Source organism: Perognathus longimembris, chromosome 17, assembly GCF_023159225.1.
Source record: "Perognathus longimembris pacificus isolate PPM17 chromosome 17, ASM2315922v1, whole genome shotgun sequence".
Classification (NCBI taxonomy): Eukaryota; Metazoa; Chordata; class Mammalia; order Rodentia; family Heteromyidae; genus Perognathus; species Perognathus longimembris.
In genome coordinates this window covers 28,141,352-28,160,430 of record NC_063177.1, presented here as the reverse complement: position 1 = coordinate 28,160,430, position 19,079 = coordinate 28,141,352, and the positions used below count along the sequence as shown (strand labels likewise).

Sequence of the window (19,079 nt, the reverse complement as noted above, 5' to 3'; positions counted from 1 at the left end):
CCCAGTACCACCACCAAACATATAAAACAAAAAAACACCTCTTGACATTTATATCTAAAATTAGAGCAAAAAAATTGAAAAAACAAACATCTCCCAAAAAATTATCTTGGGAATTTTCAACAGTGAAGAGATTTTCATGTCCTAAAAGAAAATAATCCAACTTGGAAAAAAAAAAGGTAGAACAGGTTAAAATCCTAACAAAAATTAAATAAGTTAAAATAATTTAATTCGTAAAGTTATTTTAATTTGGACGTACTTTTGATTGAGTTATTTTTATTATTTAGAATCAAAATTTATAACTTTCTGGTCAGCAGGGAAGGAATTAATTTTTCCCTCTAGCATATATCCCTCAAATGAGAGTCCTTAGGAATGCAAGTAGTAATAAGATATTTGAACACAGTATTATCACTATTAGAATTCAGTGATGCTTTAAGAAAGAAAAGACCTCCAACCTATCTTTAACCTCCATCTAAAAATGGCTCAGAAAGTCTTTATATTATCTGTCAAGCCATTCTTCTGAGAAGTAGAATTCTATCACTGAGTATACCTAGTGTATCCAAATTAAGAAAAAAAGACCCAACAATTACTCTTTTTCTTTTTAAGTGAAAGTGATCAGTAAGTTGATTAGGAAAGGAATACACTTTCCAATAGACTGAAAGCAGGTCATCTCTAGAGCAGTGATTTTTACCCTGGCATAAGTTTTTATTGGAAGTGTAGGAAGCGTGGATGGTTAAGTCTTCCCCAAGACCAACACTCGAGGGATGCTCTTAAACACGAACATAAGTTTTATATCACATTGCCTTTCCAGAGGTTCATTTTAGACTATAACATTAGTGGGAGGAAGGGTAGGGTTAAGGGAACTTCTTCTTTTTTTTTTTTTTTGGCCAGTCCTGGGCCTTGGACTCAGGGCCTGAGCACTGTCCCTGGCTTCTTCCCGCTCAAGGCTACTCTGCCACTTGAGCCACAGCGCCGCTTCTGGCCGTTTTCTGTATATGTGGTGCTGGGGAATCGAACCTAGGGCCTCGTGTATGCGAGGCAGGCACTCTTGCCACTAGGCTATATCCCCAGCCCCATGGGGAACTTCTTTTTGAATCCTTTGTAAGGAACAACAGAATATGATTGTTTTGGAAAGCACAAGCATATGTATTAAACCCAAATAAAATCCAGACAAGCTTTCCACCAGACCAGTCTTTAACAAGGAGTTCCATGTACTTTAAGCTTTATTAGGATCCTTTTGTTTTCCCCCTTACCTGGTGTGTGCCGAATGGAATTCCTTCCTGCACAAATACCACAGAAGATGAAGATGGATTATGACTTAGCTGCTCCTTCAGTTTCACATGAGCTTGTTGTACAGCTGCAGAATCCTGCAGAGTGCTATTTTCCACAGGCTGAGGTGTGTGGATGGTATAGATGTACTCGGGTGACTGTGGTAAAGAGCAGGTAATGGCTTGTTCTGTTCCGACCACAAAAGATGTAATATCTGAGCCTACAGGAGTAAGTGGCTCCAGCTGGCTAGCCTGATTTGTGGAAGATGAATTGGTATTGTTTGAATTAGCTAGGATATGTTGGCTTCTGTTAGACTGAGATGTTGAGCACTGATTCTCAACAGGCTCCACCTTTACCATCTCCAATTTAGGGGAAGAATGCAACTCATCTACTATCTGAAAGACAGCCTCTAGGTTTACTTCTGTCTTTTTACTTTCATCAGTAGCGCTGCAAGGCCAGTTAGAAGGCAGAAATTCAACCGGATAGGAAGACTGCATTGGAGGATTCTGGGAAAAGAGAAAATAGGACTGTTGGGATAGAAAATCAAACATAAAAATAAGGAGAACAGCAACAACATTTAGGTCATGAACGCTAAATATAAATACATTATACTTAAAACTCTCACTAAGAAACTTGAATGCTAATCTACATTTCAGCAGTGGTAGCTTTGAATGTACTGTCATTTTTTTTTTCTTTTTGTGCTGGTCCTGGAGCTTGAACTCAGGGCCTGGGTGCTCTTAGCTTTTTCACTCAAGGCTAGTACTCTACCAATTGAGTCATAGCTCCAGGTCCAGATTTTTGGTGGTTAATTGTAGATAAGAGTCTTGCAGACCTTTCTTTCCAAGCTGGCTTCCAACCTAGATCCTCAGATCTTAACTTCATGAGTAGCTAGGATTATAGGCAAGAACCACTTGCACTAGGCTTTTGGTTTATTCTGTTTGTTTGTTCTTTGAGACAGGGTCTCACTAGCCCATGCTGGCCTTAAACTCACAATCCTTCTTCCTCTACTTCGCGATTATGAGGATTAGGATTACATAACACAAAGTTCAGCTAAAACTAAGGTATAGAGAAACTTAATCATTTGTCCAAAGTATGTAAAATAACTGGTAGGGCTAGGTTTCAAGCTTAAGTCTGCCTGACTCTAGATCTGTTCTTAACCCTGACAATATATGATTCATGTACATTCTCACTAGTAATTACATTAATTTTTGAGTGTGGAATCTGAAGTATTTTCTCTTTTTAAATTTTATGCCCACTTATTATTTATTTTCCTAAAATGAACATGTACTATCTTTTTATTTTTCCCTTCTTTTGGTGGTACTTGGGTTTGAACTCATTCATGTGCTCACTAGGCAAACATTCTACCACTTAAGCCACATTTCCAGCTCTTTTTGCTTTAGACTGTTTCTCAGATAAGGTCTTGTGATTTTTGTCCAGGAACAGCCCTGGGCCATGTCCTCCTACCTATGCTTCCCTGATAGCTGGGATTGCAGGTAAGAACCACCCTATCCAACTTGTTTGTTAAATGGGGGTGTCTCCCTAATTTTTGCCCAGATGAATTCAAAGTATAATCTTCCCAATTGCTGCCTCTCAAGTAGTTGAAACTATAGGCATGAGGCACTGTGCCCTGCCTTGTGCTATGTTTTCAAGAAACAAATCTTATATAAAAAAATTTAAGTAATTTATTTAAAAATTGAAGATAATATATAAATACCAAGAGAGTACCTTTAGCATAATCCATGGGAGAGAATATCTGAATCTACACACAACATCTAATTTGTGGGATAGGTATGTCCCTTCAGGGAAGATGAACAGATTGGGTTATTATGCTTGAAGACAGTGACCCTGAAGAATGTCCAACTAAGTTCCTGGGTCTGATTTCATACTCAGATACAATTCAAACAATCCAGTTATGTACTTCCTACATAAATTTTCTTTAAAAAAAAAAAAACAAACAAACACCAAAACAACCTTTTTGTTCTCTTAGGCTGGGAATATAGCTCAATATTAAAGTGCTTGCCTAGAGTAAGGTTACTAGGTTTCGAATCCTGGCACCATACAATACACCAAAACTCTTTTAGGACTAGCTGGAATCCTAGCTACTCAGGAGGCTAAGATCTGAGGATCACGGTTCAAAGCCAACCCAGGCAGGAAAGTCTGTGAGACGCATATCTCCAATTAACCATCAGAAAACCAGAAGTGGGGGGCTGGGGATATAGCCTAGTGAAAAAGGGGCTGGGGATATAGCCTAGTGGCAAGAGTGCCTGCCTCGGATACACGAGGCCCTAGGTTCGATTCCCCAGCACCACATATACAGAAAACGGCCAGAAGCGGCGCTGTGGCTCAAGTGGCAGAGTGCTAGCCTTGAGCGGGAAGAAGCCAGGGACAGTGCTCAGGCCCTGAGTCCAAGGCCCAGGACTGGCCAAAAAAAAAAAAAAACAACAACAGAAAACCAGAAGTGGAGCTATGGCTCAAAGTGGTAGAGCTAATTAACTAACAAAAGTCCACATGTAGTTAATGGCTACAGTCGTAAACAGTGCCAGTCAAGAAGAATGCTCACATACCATTCATATCTTCTCTATTTGATTTAAAATGGAGAAAACTGAGCCCATAATCCACAGCTTACCTTTGGCTACCCATAAAAACTTACACTTTTGAGATGAGCACAGGTAATCCTAGCTACTCAGAAGGGTGAGATCTGAGGATTGCAGTTTGAAGACAGCTTAGGCAGGAAAGTCTGTGAGACTCATCTCCAATCAGAAAGCTGTGGCTCAAGTGGTAGAGCATTACCCTTGAGCTAAAAAGCTCAGGGATAGCGCCTAAGCCCTGAGTTCTCAAGCTCACACTGGTACAACAAGTTTTAATTATATTTTGAAAATTTACCAGATCAATAGCATTGTTCACAAAGTAGTGTGTCTGAGACTCTTACCTGGAAGTAGTTGCAGTGTGCATAGGAAGAGGCAGTGGGAGTGACACAACTACTTAAAGCATCCATGTGGGTGGAAGGAGAGCAGCACTGCAGCACAGCTGGAACAAAGTCAAACAGAGAAGCCATCAGCCCAAAGAAACCTCTACAGCAGTCAAGGCATCGCAATTTCCAATCTGGAACTCCACATAATTCGTTTTGTAAGTCTAAAAAAATTATTTAACTCAATTAGATGCTATTATTTGTTTTAAATAATAATATGGTCATATTATACACTTCAATTTTTTTTTTTTTGTCAGTCATGAGGCTTGAACTCTGGGCCTGGGCGCTGTCCCTGAGCTCTTTTGCTCAAATCTAATGCTCCAGATTTTGAGCCATAACACCACTCTGGCTTTCTGGTGGTTAATTGAAGATAGGAGTCTCATAGACTTTCCTGGCTGGGCTGCAATCTTCAGATCTCAATCTCCTAAGTAGCTAGGATTATAGGCATGAGCCACCAGCTCCTGGTAATATAAAATTTTAAAGCAGTCATTTTGATTTTTATAAGTGATTTCTTTGGCATTTTTTTTACCTTTCTGATTAAACATTTCCTTATTAACAGTAATTTAATTTTATTGAAAATAGCATATTATATTTAGAATTTGTACACAATTGTTTCAAGCACTTTTAGCAATAACAAACACTTGGAGGAGGAGTGCTTTAAAGATTAAAATAAGGAGCAAATACTCTGCAAATGTTTTTACCATCAAACAATGCACCTTGTAGAAATACAAGCAAAAACTTTTAACCAGTTAGACAGGTGGTTAAGAATGTGGATCTTCAAGCCAGATTTCTTGGTTTGAACTCCAGCTTCACAATTTAATAGTTGTGTGCATCTTATCAAGGTTAATTTCTTTAGGTATTGTTTCAGAATTTATTTATTTATTTATTTATTTATTTATTTATTTATTTATTGCCAGTCCTGGGCCTTGGACTCAGGGCCTGATCACTGTCCCTGGCTTCTTTTTGCTCAAGGCTAGCACTCTGCCACTTGAGCCACAGCGCCACTTCTGGCCATTTTCTATATATGTGGTGCTGGGGAATCGAACCTAGGGCTTCATGTAAACCAGGCAAGCACTCTTTGCCACTAGGCCATATTCCCAGCCCGTTTCAGAATTTTAATAAAATAAAGATAATAACAGCACCTAGTTAATATGGTTGTGGTAAGGAATGAATGGTCTACTACTCATAAAGCACATATAACAGTAATGAGAAATAGCAAACAATCAACAAATATTATTAAAATATTATCATTAAATGTGATTATAAAAGCTATTATTTTTACTAAAGAAATAATTCTTTAGTGGTACTGGGGATCAAGTCCAAACATATGTTTTCCAAACTTTTTCTTTATGGGTAGGACACCATGAAAAGATTGAACTCTGTACTGCAATAGTTATACTTACAGATGAAGTCTTAATAGGCTGAGTCTCCTCTTTTCCAGAGAGAGACTCTCCAGTGTGAATGAGAATCAGTTATAACATCACACCTTTGGATTAAACAGAGGATGGCAGTATTGAGCGTCTACCATGCACCAGGCACAGTGGCAGATACTTTATGTATATTGTTTCAAAGAACAATCAGATGAGACATTAACACTACTTTACAAAATAACTTAGCTCAAACTCAGAGGTATTAAGTAATTTGCCAAGAGTTACAAAGCTGGTAAGGACAGTGTTAGTAGTCAAACTTCAAAGTACATGCTCTGAAATATAACATCTAATTTTATTAAACGTCTACTTGCTGAATATCTTCAAAGGAATCTTTATTAGTATGTGGTCACTTTCCCTTTTTATGTCCACAATTTTAATATCCTGTATGTGATAATAAAGTTACTAAATAGGGGCTGGGAATATGGCCTAGTGGTAAGAGTGCTTGCCTTGTACACATGAAACCTTAGGTTTGATTCCTCAGCACCACATATATGGAAAAGGCCAGAGGTAGTGCTGTGGCTTAAGTGGTAGAGTGCTAGCCTTGAGCAAAAGGAAGCCAGGGACAGAGCTCAGGCCCTGAGTCTCAAGCACCAGGACTAGCAAAAAAATTTAAAAAAATTACTAAATAATCTCATATCTTAATATTTGAAAGTAAATTAACCTAAGGATTATAAAAATTAACTGAAATGCTTATTTTGCCACTATTGACTATTGATTTTTTAAGTAGTTATTTTTGCATCATATAATGTGCAATTTAAGTTATGAAAGTTTGCACAAAGAAAGATTTGAAACAATGGGGGCTGGGAATATGGTAGTATGCTTGCCTAGCATGCATGAAGCCCTGGGTTCAATTCCTCAGTACCACATAAACAGAAAAAGCCAGATGTGGCATTGTGGCTCAAATAGTAGAGTGCTAACCTTGAGCACAGAATGGCTCAGGGACAGAGCCCAGGCCCTGAGTAAAGCCCCAGGACTGTGCCCCCCACCCCCAAAAATGATTTGAAACAATGAGCAATTTTAATATAATTATAAGGGTATAGTCTCTGAATTATAAGGTGTTTTTTGTTTGTTTTGTTTTGTTGGCCAGTCCTGGGGCTTGGACTCAGGGCCTGAGCACTGTTCCTGGCTTCTTTTTTTGCTCAAGGCTAGCACTCTACCACTTGAGCCACAGCTCTGGCTTTTTCTATATATGTAGTGCTGAGGAATAGAACCCAGGGCTTCATGTATACAGGGCGAGCACTTTACCACTAGGCCATATTCCCAGCCCCCGAAAAATGTTTCTTTACAAATAAATAGTTACATTTATTCTTTGATATTTCAATGATGATGTATTTTGGGTAAAATATTTTCTAAAAGAATTCATTGGAAATGGATGCTAGTGGCTCACACCTGTAATCCTAGCCACTCAGGAGGCTGAGATCTGAGGATCTTGGTTCAAAGCCAGCCAAGCACAAAAGTCCAGGAGATTCTTCATCTCTAATTAACCAGAAAGAAGCTGGAAGTGGAGCTGTGGCTCAAGTGGTAGAGCACTAGCCTTGAGCAAGAAAAGCTCAAGGACAGAGCTCAGGCTCTGAGTTTTAAGTCCCAGGACCAGCAAAAGAAAGGAAAGAAGGAGAGAAGGGGAGGGGAGGAAAGGGGAGAGAAAGGAAGGGGAGGGGAGGAATGGGGAGGGAAAAGCAAAGCAAAGCTGTGTGTGGAGGAGGTAACTTTGGTTGCTCAAGCCTAGCTATGGGAGGCTGAGGTATGAGGATCCTGATTTCAAGCTAGCAGAGACAGTTAAGTTTGTGAAACTCTTATCTTCAATTAACCACCAAAGAAGCCAAAAGTTGGAAGTGTGGCTCAAATGGTAGAGCATGAGCCTTGAGCAGGAAAAGCTAAAGGGCAGCACCTAATCCCTGAGTTCAAGTCCCCCTACCAAAAACAAAAAGATGAAAAAACCCAAAGACCTCTTTACAAGAAGCAAATAAGATAACAGAAGAGCACAGTGGGCAAAGGACTCATGTTTTAATCAGACTGTCCAGTTTCCCAGCCAGCCACTCACTACCTTCCTAGCTGTGTCTGTGTCTCACTCTCCCCCATCTATAAAACGAGGGTAACTACACTACCTATCTGATAAATTTGTTGTGAGGATTAAAGGAATTAACATTTGAAAAGTTCTGTTCGAAGTGCCTAGTCATAGTGGTTGCTACATAATATTATTTTAAAATATGAGGATAGGGAAGCTATCATTTGCTTTGTTTTCCTTAAAGAAAAACATTACTTTTCTTAGCAAGTGGCTCACACTTGTAGTCCTGGATACTCAGGATGCTGAAATCTGAGGATCATAGTTGAAGCCAGCCAGGGCAGGAAAGCCCTTGACACTCCTGTCTGCAATAAACTAAAACAAAAAAATTTAAAGCCAAAAATGGAGCTCTGGCTCCAGTGATAGAGTGCTAGCCTTAAGCTAAAAGGCCCAGAGACAGCACCCAGGCCCTGAGTTCAAGCCCCAGGACCAACACACACACACACACACACACACACACACACACACACACACACACACACACACATTAAGAATGTATTTTTCCAGGTAGGGTCAACAGTCCACTCTCAGCACAAAGCAGCTAACAGAAGAGAGACCATCACTTCTTTGCACTAGGTTTAAATTTAAAAGGGATCAAAGTCATTTAGGGTGAAATGAGGCAGGATAGATAAGGAGGTATCAAAATCATATTGTTTTAATAAATATCAAAAGGGCCAGATTCAGAAGTTCAAACCAGGGGCTGGGGATATGGCCTAGTGGCAAGAGTGCTTGCCTCGTATACATGAAGCCCTGGGTTCGATTCCCCAGCACCACATATATAGAAAACGGCCAGAAGTGGCGCTGTGGCTCAAGTGGCAGAGTGCTAGCCTTGAGCAAAAATAAGCCAGGGACAGTGCTCAGGCCCTGATTCCAAGGCCCAGGACTGGCAAAACACACACACACACACACACACACACACACACACACACACACACAAACAAAAAACTAGGGTTGGAGGCATAGCTCAAGTGATAGAACACCAACCAAATATGTTGATTGTGACGCTCTGAGCTCAAACCCTAGTGTTGCAAAAAATAAGAAAATGCATACATACTAATGCAATTAAGGGGTAAGGGTGTGACTCAGCAGTAGCACACCAGCCTAGCAAGCATGAGGACCTGAGTACAAACTACTGTCTGCCTCGCAAAAAACCAAACTAGCCAATTCAATTATCCTTTTAATAACTGACAGAGTAAGACTAAAATACCACAAGATTCTATTTTATATGTGTTATGTACTACAAAATCTAAAGTAACACTTGTGCACTTTTTTGTTCTTTAGTGCTAGGACTGGAAACCAGCACCAAAAATAGTATAGTACACACTAGGCAAATGCTCTATAAACCACAGCCCTAGACTCTTTACTTTTTTTTTTTTTTTAATGCCAGTACTAATGCTTGAACTCAGGGCCTAGACCTTGTCCTTAATCTACCACTTGAGCTATATCACCACTTGTAGTTTTTTGATGGTTAACTGGAGATCAGAGTCTCACAGACGTTTCTGCTATGCTGGCTTTGAACGTTCTTGGGCAGTTAGGATTATAGTCATGAGTCACTGGCACCCAGCTAATTTCTAATGTGTATTCCTTTCACTTATTTTGTTTAGTCAACCCTGGAAGATATGATCTAACAAAAATACCTCTGCAGGCTGGGAATGTGCTTTAGTGGTATTGTGCTTGCCTTGCATGCATGAAGCCCTGGGTTCGATTCCTCAGTATCACATAAACAGAAAAAAACACAGAAACCAGAAGTGGAGCTGTGGCTCAAGTGGTGGAGTGCTAGCCTTGAGGAAAAGAAGCTCAGGGACAGTGCCCAGGCCCTGAGTTCAAGCCCCAGGACTGGCAAAAAATAAAAATAAAAATAAAAAAAACTCTAGAGATTGCTTCTAGAGCTACATAACTGAGAAAATAAATTCTCCCAGATTTTTTTTCTTTTTTTTCTATCTATGTGCTGCTGAGGAATCAAACCCAGGGCTTCATGCATACAAAGCAATCTACCACTAGGTCATATTCCCAGCCCCTTTCTCCCAGATTCTTAATTCATAGAAAGTTTTATCTCTTTTTTCTTTTTCTTTCTTTCTTTCTTTTCTTTTCTTTTCTTTTCTTTTTTTTTTTTTTTTTGCTAGTTCTGGGGCTTGAACTCAGGGCCTGAGTACTGTCCCTGGCTTCTTTCTGCACATGGCTAGCACTCTACCACTTGAGATACAGCACCACTTCTGCCTTTTTCTATATACGTGGTGCTGAGGAATAGAACCCAAGGCTTCATGTATGTGAGGCAACAATCTGCCACTAGGCCATATTCTCATCCTTTTATCCCTTTTTTCTATCATCCTATTTTATCATTCTGGGAAAGGCATATATTGTTTCTAAATATTAGAACATAATTTGAATGAAAGACTATTATCTTGCAAAAAGCTATATTAAAAAAAAATTTTGGGGCTGGGGATATAGCCTAGTGGCAAGAGTGCCTGCCTCGGTATACCCGAGGCCCTAGGTTCGATTCCCCAGCACCACATATACAGAAAACGGCCAGAAGCAGCGCTGTGGCTCAAGTGGCAGAGTGCTAGCCTTGAGCGGGAAGAAGCCAGGGACAGTGCTTAGGCCCTGAGTCCAAGGCCCAGGACTGGCCAAAAAAAAAAAAAAAAACAATTTTGTCTCTAAGAAGTACAACAGATGAACACTAGCAGAAAGATCCCAATCATGGCATCCACCAGCATGTCCTCAATGCTCTTGGGTGAGCTCAGGCTCAGTCACCACTGTCAGTTTTTCCTGCCTGTTATTCCCTGATTCTTAGTTGGCTGGAATGAACAATGCAAAGCTCCACTCTTCACCACATTTAGTAAACAAGTTCAGAGAGTATGCTCTGTTATTCATCTTCATTTCTGAGATACCAAAATGATTTCATTATGAGGTAATAAAATTATAAGTTTACATATAAAATATGTACTATATTTTTTTTTCAGTGATAGGTCTTACAATGCTAAGCAAGTACTTTACCATTCAGCTATATCCTCAACCCCTAAAAATAATATTTTAAAAAACAAACTGAAATAAATACCATACAATTGTAGAGTTAAAGGAAGGTTCCAGGGCACTAAATCTTTTTTTTTTTTTTTTTTTTTTTTGCCAGTCCTGGGGCTTGGACTCAGGGCCTGAGCACTGTCCCTGGCTTCTTTTTGCTCAAGGCTAGCACTCTGCCACTTGAGCCACAGCGCCACTTCTGGCCATTTTCTGTATGTGGTGCTGGGGAATCGAACCCAGGGCTTCATGTATATGAGGCAAGCACTCTTGCCACTAGGCCATATCCCCAGCCCCAGCACTAAATCTTAATTTCTAACCTAGAATGCATTTTGAGCATACAAAAGTTCCATTTCATTAGATATATATACCTTCGTGTACCAAGAGGATTTTAAAATCTCTCAGAACACAAGAAAACAGCATGTATTGTTTAAATATGTCTTACATTTCTCAGGTACATATTCCTACTGTTTGTCTTTTCAGTTCAGAGATTAAGATACAATTAAAAATACAAATGACATTATAAATTACCTTAATAGAAGCCACTGAACATGAATTTCTCATACCTGTTGGATAGTAGGCTTGGGAGTACTGTGCTGAGGGTGTGTAGTTACCATACTTTTGGGAGGAGCTGACCATTGTTTGAGTACCTTGCTGAACATGTACAGATGTGGCGTTGGGTTGCAACGTATAGGTAACCTCTGTTGGAAATCTCTGCAGTACAGGAAATGGAACCCCTTTATCTGAAAAACTGGGAGATGTCTCCACTTGTCCAGGGTGCATTCCAAGAGAATTCTGCCATGTTCTGGGAGGAATCGGGGTCCGGTCTAAACCTTTCAGAGGGAAAGTGCTGTGGTTGTGGGATGAAGTTGATACGTAGGAATAAGGAGACAAACTATCTCGCCGGAATGACCGGTGAAATTGTCCTACAGCCACTGGTCCTGCATAAAAGAGGAAGAGCACATTTACTACCTTTATATTGTACTATCAGACACAGAAAACCACAGTAAGTCAAAAAAATATCCTACTGTTCATCTATCAGCTATTTTAAACACGACAGAAATTTAGTTGGGGCACAAACAAGTTCAGAATCCAGAATATAAGAACAGACACATACATTGCTGAAAGAATAGTCAAACTTTTGTTTGGTTTTCAATATATCATAAAAGGTAGGGTGGCCAAACTCTAGAACTGAATCAGAAGTTGAATCAAATATTTAATGTAAAAAGCTTTTATACATTATTCGGCCATTTTGCTTTTTTTATTTTTTTCCTGTCGGTCCTGGGGCTTGAACTCAGGGCCTGAGCGCTGTCCCTAGGCTTTTCTTTTTTGCTCAAGGCTAGTATTCTATCTCTTTGAGCTACAGCTCCATTTCAGTTTTAGAGTGGACTTTCTTGTTCCAGTTGGCTTTGAACTATGGATCCTCACATCTCAGCCTCCTGAATAGCTAGGATGATAGGCATGTGCCACCAACATCCAACCCATCTTACCTTTTATCTCACTGACTGACTGAGATTTTTCCAAAGTATGAACTCCATTTTACAAATTTGCTATTCATTCTTTTCAAACCATTTAAGAGTCTTAATAGCAAAAGGATACTGGGTGCTGGTGGCTCATGCCTGTAATTCTAGCTACTTAGGAGGTTGAGATCTGAGGATTCCGGTTGAAGCCAGCCTGGACAGACAAGTCCTTGAGACGCTTATTTCCAATTAACCATCAAAAAGCCAGAAATGGAGGTGCAGCTCAAGTGGTACAGTACAGCCTTGAGTAGAAAGAAAACCTAAGGGGAATCACCTAGGCCCCTGAGTTCAAGTCCCAATGACACACAAAAAGACCCCAAAACCAACAAGCAAAACAGGAAAATGGTATTCTATCACACACAAAAAAGAAATATGTAGAACAAATAAGACATAACATGAAACAAAAACAAGTGTAATGTTTTTGCTTCCTTTCAATTTTTTATATGTATGTACTTTTTTTAAATTTTCAGTAATGGGTCTTGAACTCAAGCCTGGGCACTGTCCCTGAACTTCTTTTGCTCAAGGCTAACGCTCTGCCACTTGAGCCACAGCACCACTTCCAGCTTTTTCTGTTTATGTGCTACTGAGGAATCGAACCTAGGGTTCATGCATGCTAGGCAAGCACTCTACCACTCAGCCACATTCCCAGCCCCTGTTCTTATTTGTAAAGCAAGGCACTAGTGGTTTTATGCCTATAATCCTCACTACTCAGGAGGATCTGGAGAATGAAGCTTTAAAGCCAGCCTAGGCAGAAAAGTGTGAATTCTATCTCCAAAATTATCAGCAAAAAGCCAGGCTAGTGGTATGACTCAAGTGGTACTGTGCAAGCTGAGCAAGCAAGTTGAACAAGAACGAAGGCCCTGGCCTTTTCCTCTCTCCTCTTTAGAGCATCGCTAGTAGCATCCTTTCCCAAACATGAGTAAACACTGGTTGACATTTGAATCATAGGGAAGCTGGTCTAAATCCACATATCCAGGCTCAAAGATTCCAACACAAGTATTTGGTTTTCCTCATACAGCAAGGTAAAAAGAAAAAAAGGAGGGAAGAGACAAAAAGTAATAGTGTTGACTGAAAAAAGGAAGGGCATATGTGCTGCAAAATGAATTACTTTATAGATAAGGATTTCTTAAGCATAAAGGAAGTTATACCTAAGGAGAGGTTTGTATATTAGATGTGGTTCACAAATTCCTTTTATTAAGCTAGTCTGAAAACAGGGAAAACCAATCATGCAATCCAAGTGATAAACAACATGTTAAAAGATCTCTCACGTTCCTGTATTCCCAAATATTTAAATAATAAGCCATGTAACATATTACACATCTATTTCTAGTGTTAAATTTCCTTAAGGAATAAAGTATTGATGCCAAGAATGAACAAATACATGTACACATACTAACAACACAAATTCTGAATCAGTAGAAAGCAAGGACTCTTTATTCAAAAGTGAAACAACAATGCCTGGTTCAAAAGACTGAATATAGGCAAATGGCAGACCTGTTAAAATAACCTTTCCTTTAAAGTTCAAAGAACAGTTTACACCACTCTACTTGACTAACCATTTTTTTTTTTTGCTAGTCCTGGGCCTTGAACTCAGGGCCTGAGCACTGTCCCTGGCTTCTTTTTTTTTTCCTCAAGGCTAGCACTCTGCCACTTGAGCCACAATGCCACTTTAGCCATTTTCTATACATGTGGTGCTCAGGAATCGAGCCCAGGGCTTCCTGTATATGAGGCAAGCACTCTTGCCACTAGGCCCTATTCCCAGCCCCTAACCATTTCATATGTACATACAGTATGAAACTATTAGACATGCTTTGTTTTCCTAAAGAAATTGTTACTTTTTATAGCCACATGCCTCTGGTAGCTCTTGTCTGTAATCTTAGCTACTCACGAGTCTGAGATTTGAGAATCAGGATTCAAAGCCAGCCAGGCAGGAAAGTCCATGAGACTCCTATCTCCAACTAACCACTAAAAAGCCAGAAATGGAACTGTGGCTCAAGTTGTAGATTGCTATGCTTGAGCAAAAAAAGCTCAGGGGCAGAGCCCAGGACCTGAGTTCAAGTCCCAGGACCTGCAAAAGGAAAGGAAGGAAAGGAAAGGGAAAAGGAAAAGAAGGTTAGTTTTCACAAGCTCCAAATTCAATAAAAAAAAATAACTGCAAAAAAAATGGAAAAGAAAAAGGAAACTGAGTTGTTACTTTTCACAGTTCCTGAGTCACCTAAATTTCGGAATAAATAAAGCTCTTCTGTTAAGGATTAGCTTATAGGGCTCTATTCTGAGCAATTTTACAGAACTTCACCTTAAAATCTTCAGAACATCACTGAGATATATTTAGCAAAGTATGACTTCAGAATTTTGGAAATGTAGGACAAGATGAATTTATATTTTTCAAATAGTATATTCTTTCTATGGGCTCTAATGAATTCCCAGGAAAGAATCTCAAAACTGCCTGTTGAAACTTGTGTCCAGGCAAGGAGACATTACCCACTTCCCAAATTTGCTAGTTTAGAATATTTTAACAAATAATGGAAAAAGTATTGCCCTAAAAGCAATTAACAAAAATAAACAAGGGGGAAAAAGGGATTTTTCACATTTCTTATCAAGTGGCAGTTGTCTAAATAAGAAAACAAGGTCTGAGAATGTGGCTTAGTTGGTAGAGTGCTTGCCTAGCATGCGTAAAGCCCTGAGTTTGATTCCTTAGTACCACATACACAGAAAAGGCCGGAAGTGGTGCTGTGGCTCAAGTGGTAGAGTGTTAGCCTTAAGTAAAAGAAGCTCAGCAACAGTACCTAGGTCCTGTGTTCAAGCCCTAGGAGTGGGGAAAAAAAGAAAACAAGATCCTGCCAGGCCCCCATGGCTCATGCCTATAATCCTAGCTATTCAGGAGGCTGAAATATGAGGATTGTGGCTTGAAGCCAACTCAGACACAAGTTTGTGTCTGACTCTTATCTCTACTAAACTATCAAAAAAACAAAAAAACAAAAAACCTAAGTAAAGCTATGACTCAAGTGGTAGAGTACAAGCCTTAAGCAAAAGAAGCTCAGGGACAGTGCCCAGGCTCTGAGTTCAAGTCCCAGGGCTGGCACCAAAAAAGAAAGAAAGAGGAAAAATAAGACCTAAAATATTTATGCCTGATTCTACTGTAAAAGAATATTATTAAAATCACAAGCTGTTAGAACATAGGAAACAAATGGAAACTAGTAAGCAGAAGCATTATCAGACATAGAGCCAAGGCAGAACAAAAATCAAGTGAGAAAAAAAAAAAAAAAAAAGAGCCAGGTGCTGGTGGCTCGTGCCTGTAATCCTAGCTATTCAGGAGGCTGAGATGAGGAGCACCGTGGGAAGCCAGCCCAGGCAGAAAAGTCCCAGAGACTCTTATCTCCAATTAACTGCCAGAAAACTGGAAGTGGGACTGTGGTTCAAAGTGTTAGAATGTGGCTTTGAGCAAAAGAGGTCAAGGATAGCACCCAAGCTGATTCCAAGCCCCAAGACAGACAAAAAAGAAAGAAAAAGAACAAAGAACAGCTAAAGACTTTGAATACACATTAGGAGCAAAACAAAGCTGTACCAGTATTTTTGAATTTACAACAGAAGTAAATCCCTCCTAAGGCAAAAACACAATTAATTATCTAGTGAAGCCTCTGGTATAGATAAAAAACACCAGATGTCCTTCTGTACAGAGCAACAGGTAAAAATAAGAAATGCATGAAAATGACAACCTAATATGTATACATATGCATATGGAATAACGTGTCTCCTTAAAAGTATGAATTCACTATTTTCAACAAATGCTGAGTGATTCAACTATAAACTCAATCAGATTCTAGATAGCTTCTGTTTTGCTTTAACTTTAACTCGACTACAACTATGCTTAAGATAGGTAAAGGAAAAAGAAGATCAAAGAGAAAAGTGAGCAAGAGTTGGTTTCTACATGTTCCTTTTGAAGTAGTTAACCCATTTTCTCCTCCTGCCCACTAACCGGAAAGTCTGTGATTAAACAGAAAGAATAAAAGACATGTCGGTGTAGAGTTTTTGTCAAATATATTCCATGGAATTGTCTCCACTGCCATTCCTCATACCATTTCCCATCAAAATCAATGGTCATCACATGCAAATAGCTTAATATTCCTTTAGAATTCCTTTAGAACATTCCTATCCCACAGCTATTTTGTCAACTTGTTTCTAGAACTCTAACTTAGTTCCTTATCTTCTAAACTCCAGAGACATACAATCTAGTCTAAATTCCAATGGATAAGGTACTGCCTGAGTACCTCACCTAGGTGAAATGGAACACTGTGTTGTTTATTTGTACAATTATGTTCATAATGCAAAAATAACTCAGACTTCTTTATGCTAAATTCATACTAACATGCTGAAAATATTTTTATTACTCTCCTAGTTAAAGGTGGAGCATGAATATGAATTTTATTATATTCTGCTGCTTCCTTTGGTATACTGCTTCATATCACGAACTCTTTAAACAGAGAAATGTTATGTTGCCACACTCACTTTCCTAGAAGGAAGAAAAACATTTTTAAAAAATCAAGACACCATCACCCATGGTTTCTGAACTTCAGAAAATAGTTTTTTCTTTCAATGCTGAAAAGTTGAAACCAAAGACTGTTTTCTAAAATTAATTTTCACAAAAACTTGCTATAAAGAAAACCATGTGGCCTTATGCTTGTCTGTAACACCTCAAGGCACCATCCAGCTCTAAGGAATTCTAACAAAAGCAATGTTCAACCAATCTATTCTACTTAGAAGCAGCATCTGCAAACCATCTAGAATTCTATGTCCACCCTACATACAAACATCTACCTTTGTACACTTGACTCGGAACCTTACATATTATTGTCTGGACACGTCTTTCCAAGATTTCTTAGATGTATCAACAGGTGGAGAGTCGAATGTCTCTTCAAGAACACATTTCCACTCCAGGTACCTGTTGCACTTTGCCTTGGTTGGTTTAATGTGTTAAATGTTGCCCTCGCCGGTGCAGTGACTACTTCTGATTTCCTTCTAGAGCAAGGGCGGCCCTTCTGGGTTTCTTTGCAACCCAGGAGCTCCTATTCTAGATGTTCACAGTGGAGGGGCTGGCTGTTGGGGGATGTAAAACGTTCTAGAGGTTTGGAAGGCGGAAAACTGCTTGGGGTTTCAACTTTGGAGGGCCTTGGTGAGATTGGCAGGAGGCGATGGAACCTACAGTCTCCGGAGCCTCGCAGGCCAGCATGTGGGGAAAGGCGCTGTGCAGTGATGCAGTGGCAGTTGCTCCACGTGGGGCCCAAGGGCCCAGGTGGAGGGGCCAGGGCTCCATCTTGGGACTCACCATGCGGCTCCGGCCGGGACCCCGTGGGGGCCAGCGGCGGGTCCTGGTGCTGCAGTGGCGAGGTGGAGGCCGAGGCGGAGGCGGAGGCGGAGGCCGAGGTGATGAGGAGCCGCTGGAAGCGGTTGGGCGGGCGGCAAGGCACCTCCAGGCCGGCCGCCAGCTTGGCCTTGTTGGCACTGGTGAGCCTCTTGAGGTGCACGAGCAGCTGCGGCTGGTCGCGGCGGAAGTGCGGGCTGTGGAAGTGGTGCAGCGGCCCGTCGCCCGCAGGCCCGCCGGGCCCGGGCCCCGCCGCGCCCGGCCCGCCCAGTACCACCTTGCGGAAGCCGTACAGGTTGAGCTGGCGGATGAAGCTGGTGAAGTTGGTGGTTTTGAAGAGCTCGGGCTCGGCTGAGGAGGCCCCAAGGCCGCCGCCACCAGCACCGCCAGCACCGCCGACCCCCGCGCCCCCGGCGGCAGCACCCCCGCCGCCTCCGGCCCCCGGCCCCGGCGGGCTGAGTAGCTCGGCCTCAAAGAGCGGCTGGTCGATGAGCAGCCCCTCGCCGCGGCCGTCCCAGCGGATCGAGCGGTAGCGTGGGCTGTTCACCAGCCGCCACAGCTTAGCGGGGAAGTTGTTAGGGTTGATGGGAGTGGAGAGCAGCGCCTCCTCCATCGCCCCGCCCGGGCCTGGGCCTCGCCCCGCCGAGCCTGGCTCTCTCCCACCGTTCTCGATCCCCCGGGGCCTTCGCTTCGCTTCGCCCTGCCCCCTCCTGCCAGTGCCCGGCCTCCCAGGACCCGAAGACCGTTGGCGCACGAGTCTCGGGCCTGCCCTCGGCGGGACCAATGAGGCCTCGAGTTGCCCCGCGCGGCCTATGGGGCGCGAGCTGGACCCCCAGGTGGGGATGCGCGCCCGGCGCCCCTGCGGTCCGTCCCGGCGCCCCTGGGCTCGGTGGGTCCCGGGACACGGTGGACTCAGGGCCCCAAACCGCTCCCACGTGGACGGAGGAGCGCTGCCCGCCGGGGAGTTCCAAGTCCTGCGAAGAGAGAAGCCCCAGTTCCCGGTTCTCGGTTCTCCAGGGCGGAACACGAAGGGTTAAAGGGTGGAGGGCTGCAGCCGAATGCAGCGTGTGCATTGGGGCCCGCTGAGCCCGTCCCGGAGGACGGCGATCTGTAACAGCACCGCTGCCCGGCTCTCCAAAGTACAAATGCCCACCGTTTCCGGTGCGAACATTTGATATCTTTAAAGATATCTTCCAAGCCGGTACTTTCTGCTCAACCCAACATGCCCAAGGTTAGATGAAGCTGAGGTTCCTGGCAGGGAGGGAGCCAGAGAACCTACGAACAACCCCGCGGTGTCCCCTCAACCAGCCGGTGACACCTCAGCCACAGAGACAAGTGAACCTCCGAGGAGATGGGGCAGTATTCTTTAGAACCCCTGAGAATAAATCCCTATCCAATCACTACCCACAGACATCACCCAGGAGCTCATTTTAAGAATGGAAATTGTTGGGAAGAGTTA

The 19,079-nt window shown here is 41.9% G+C and overlaps 1 protein-coding gene across 1 annotated transcript in view; it reads right to left on the bottom strand.

The window, feature by feature from the left end:
* The window catches only part of Hsf5 (heat shock transcription factor 5), a 31,805-nt gene extending 13,408 nt beyond the window's left edge, over window positions 1–18,397 (bottom strand). The window contains exons 1-4 of the mRNA XM_048366488.1: window positions 17,585–18,397; window positions 11,308–11,682; window positions 4,196–4,293; window positions 1,251–1,772 (exon numbers count right to left, since the gene is read on the bottom strand). Of these exons, the coding sequence (XP_048222445.1) occupies window positions 1,251–1,772; window positions 4,196–4,293; window positions 11,308–11,682; window positions 17,585–18,233 (1,644 nt within the window). The 5' untranslated portion in view covers window positions 18,234–18,397. The remainder of the gene's footprint in view (window positions 1–1,250; window positions 1,773–4,195; window positions 4,294–11,307; window positions 11,683–17,584) is intronic.
* Between the last annotated feature and the right edge of the window lie 682 nt (window positions 18,398–19,079).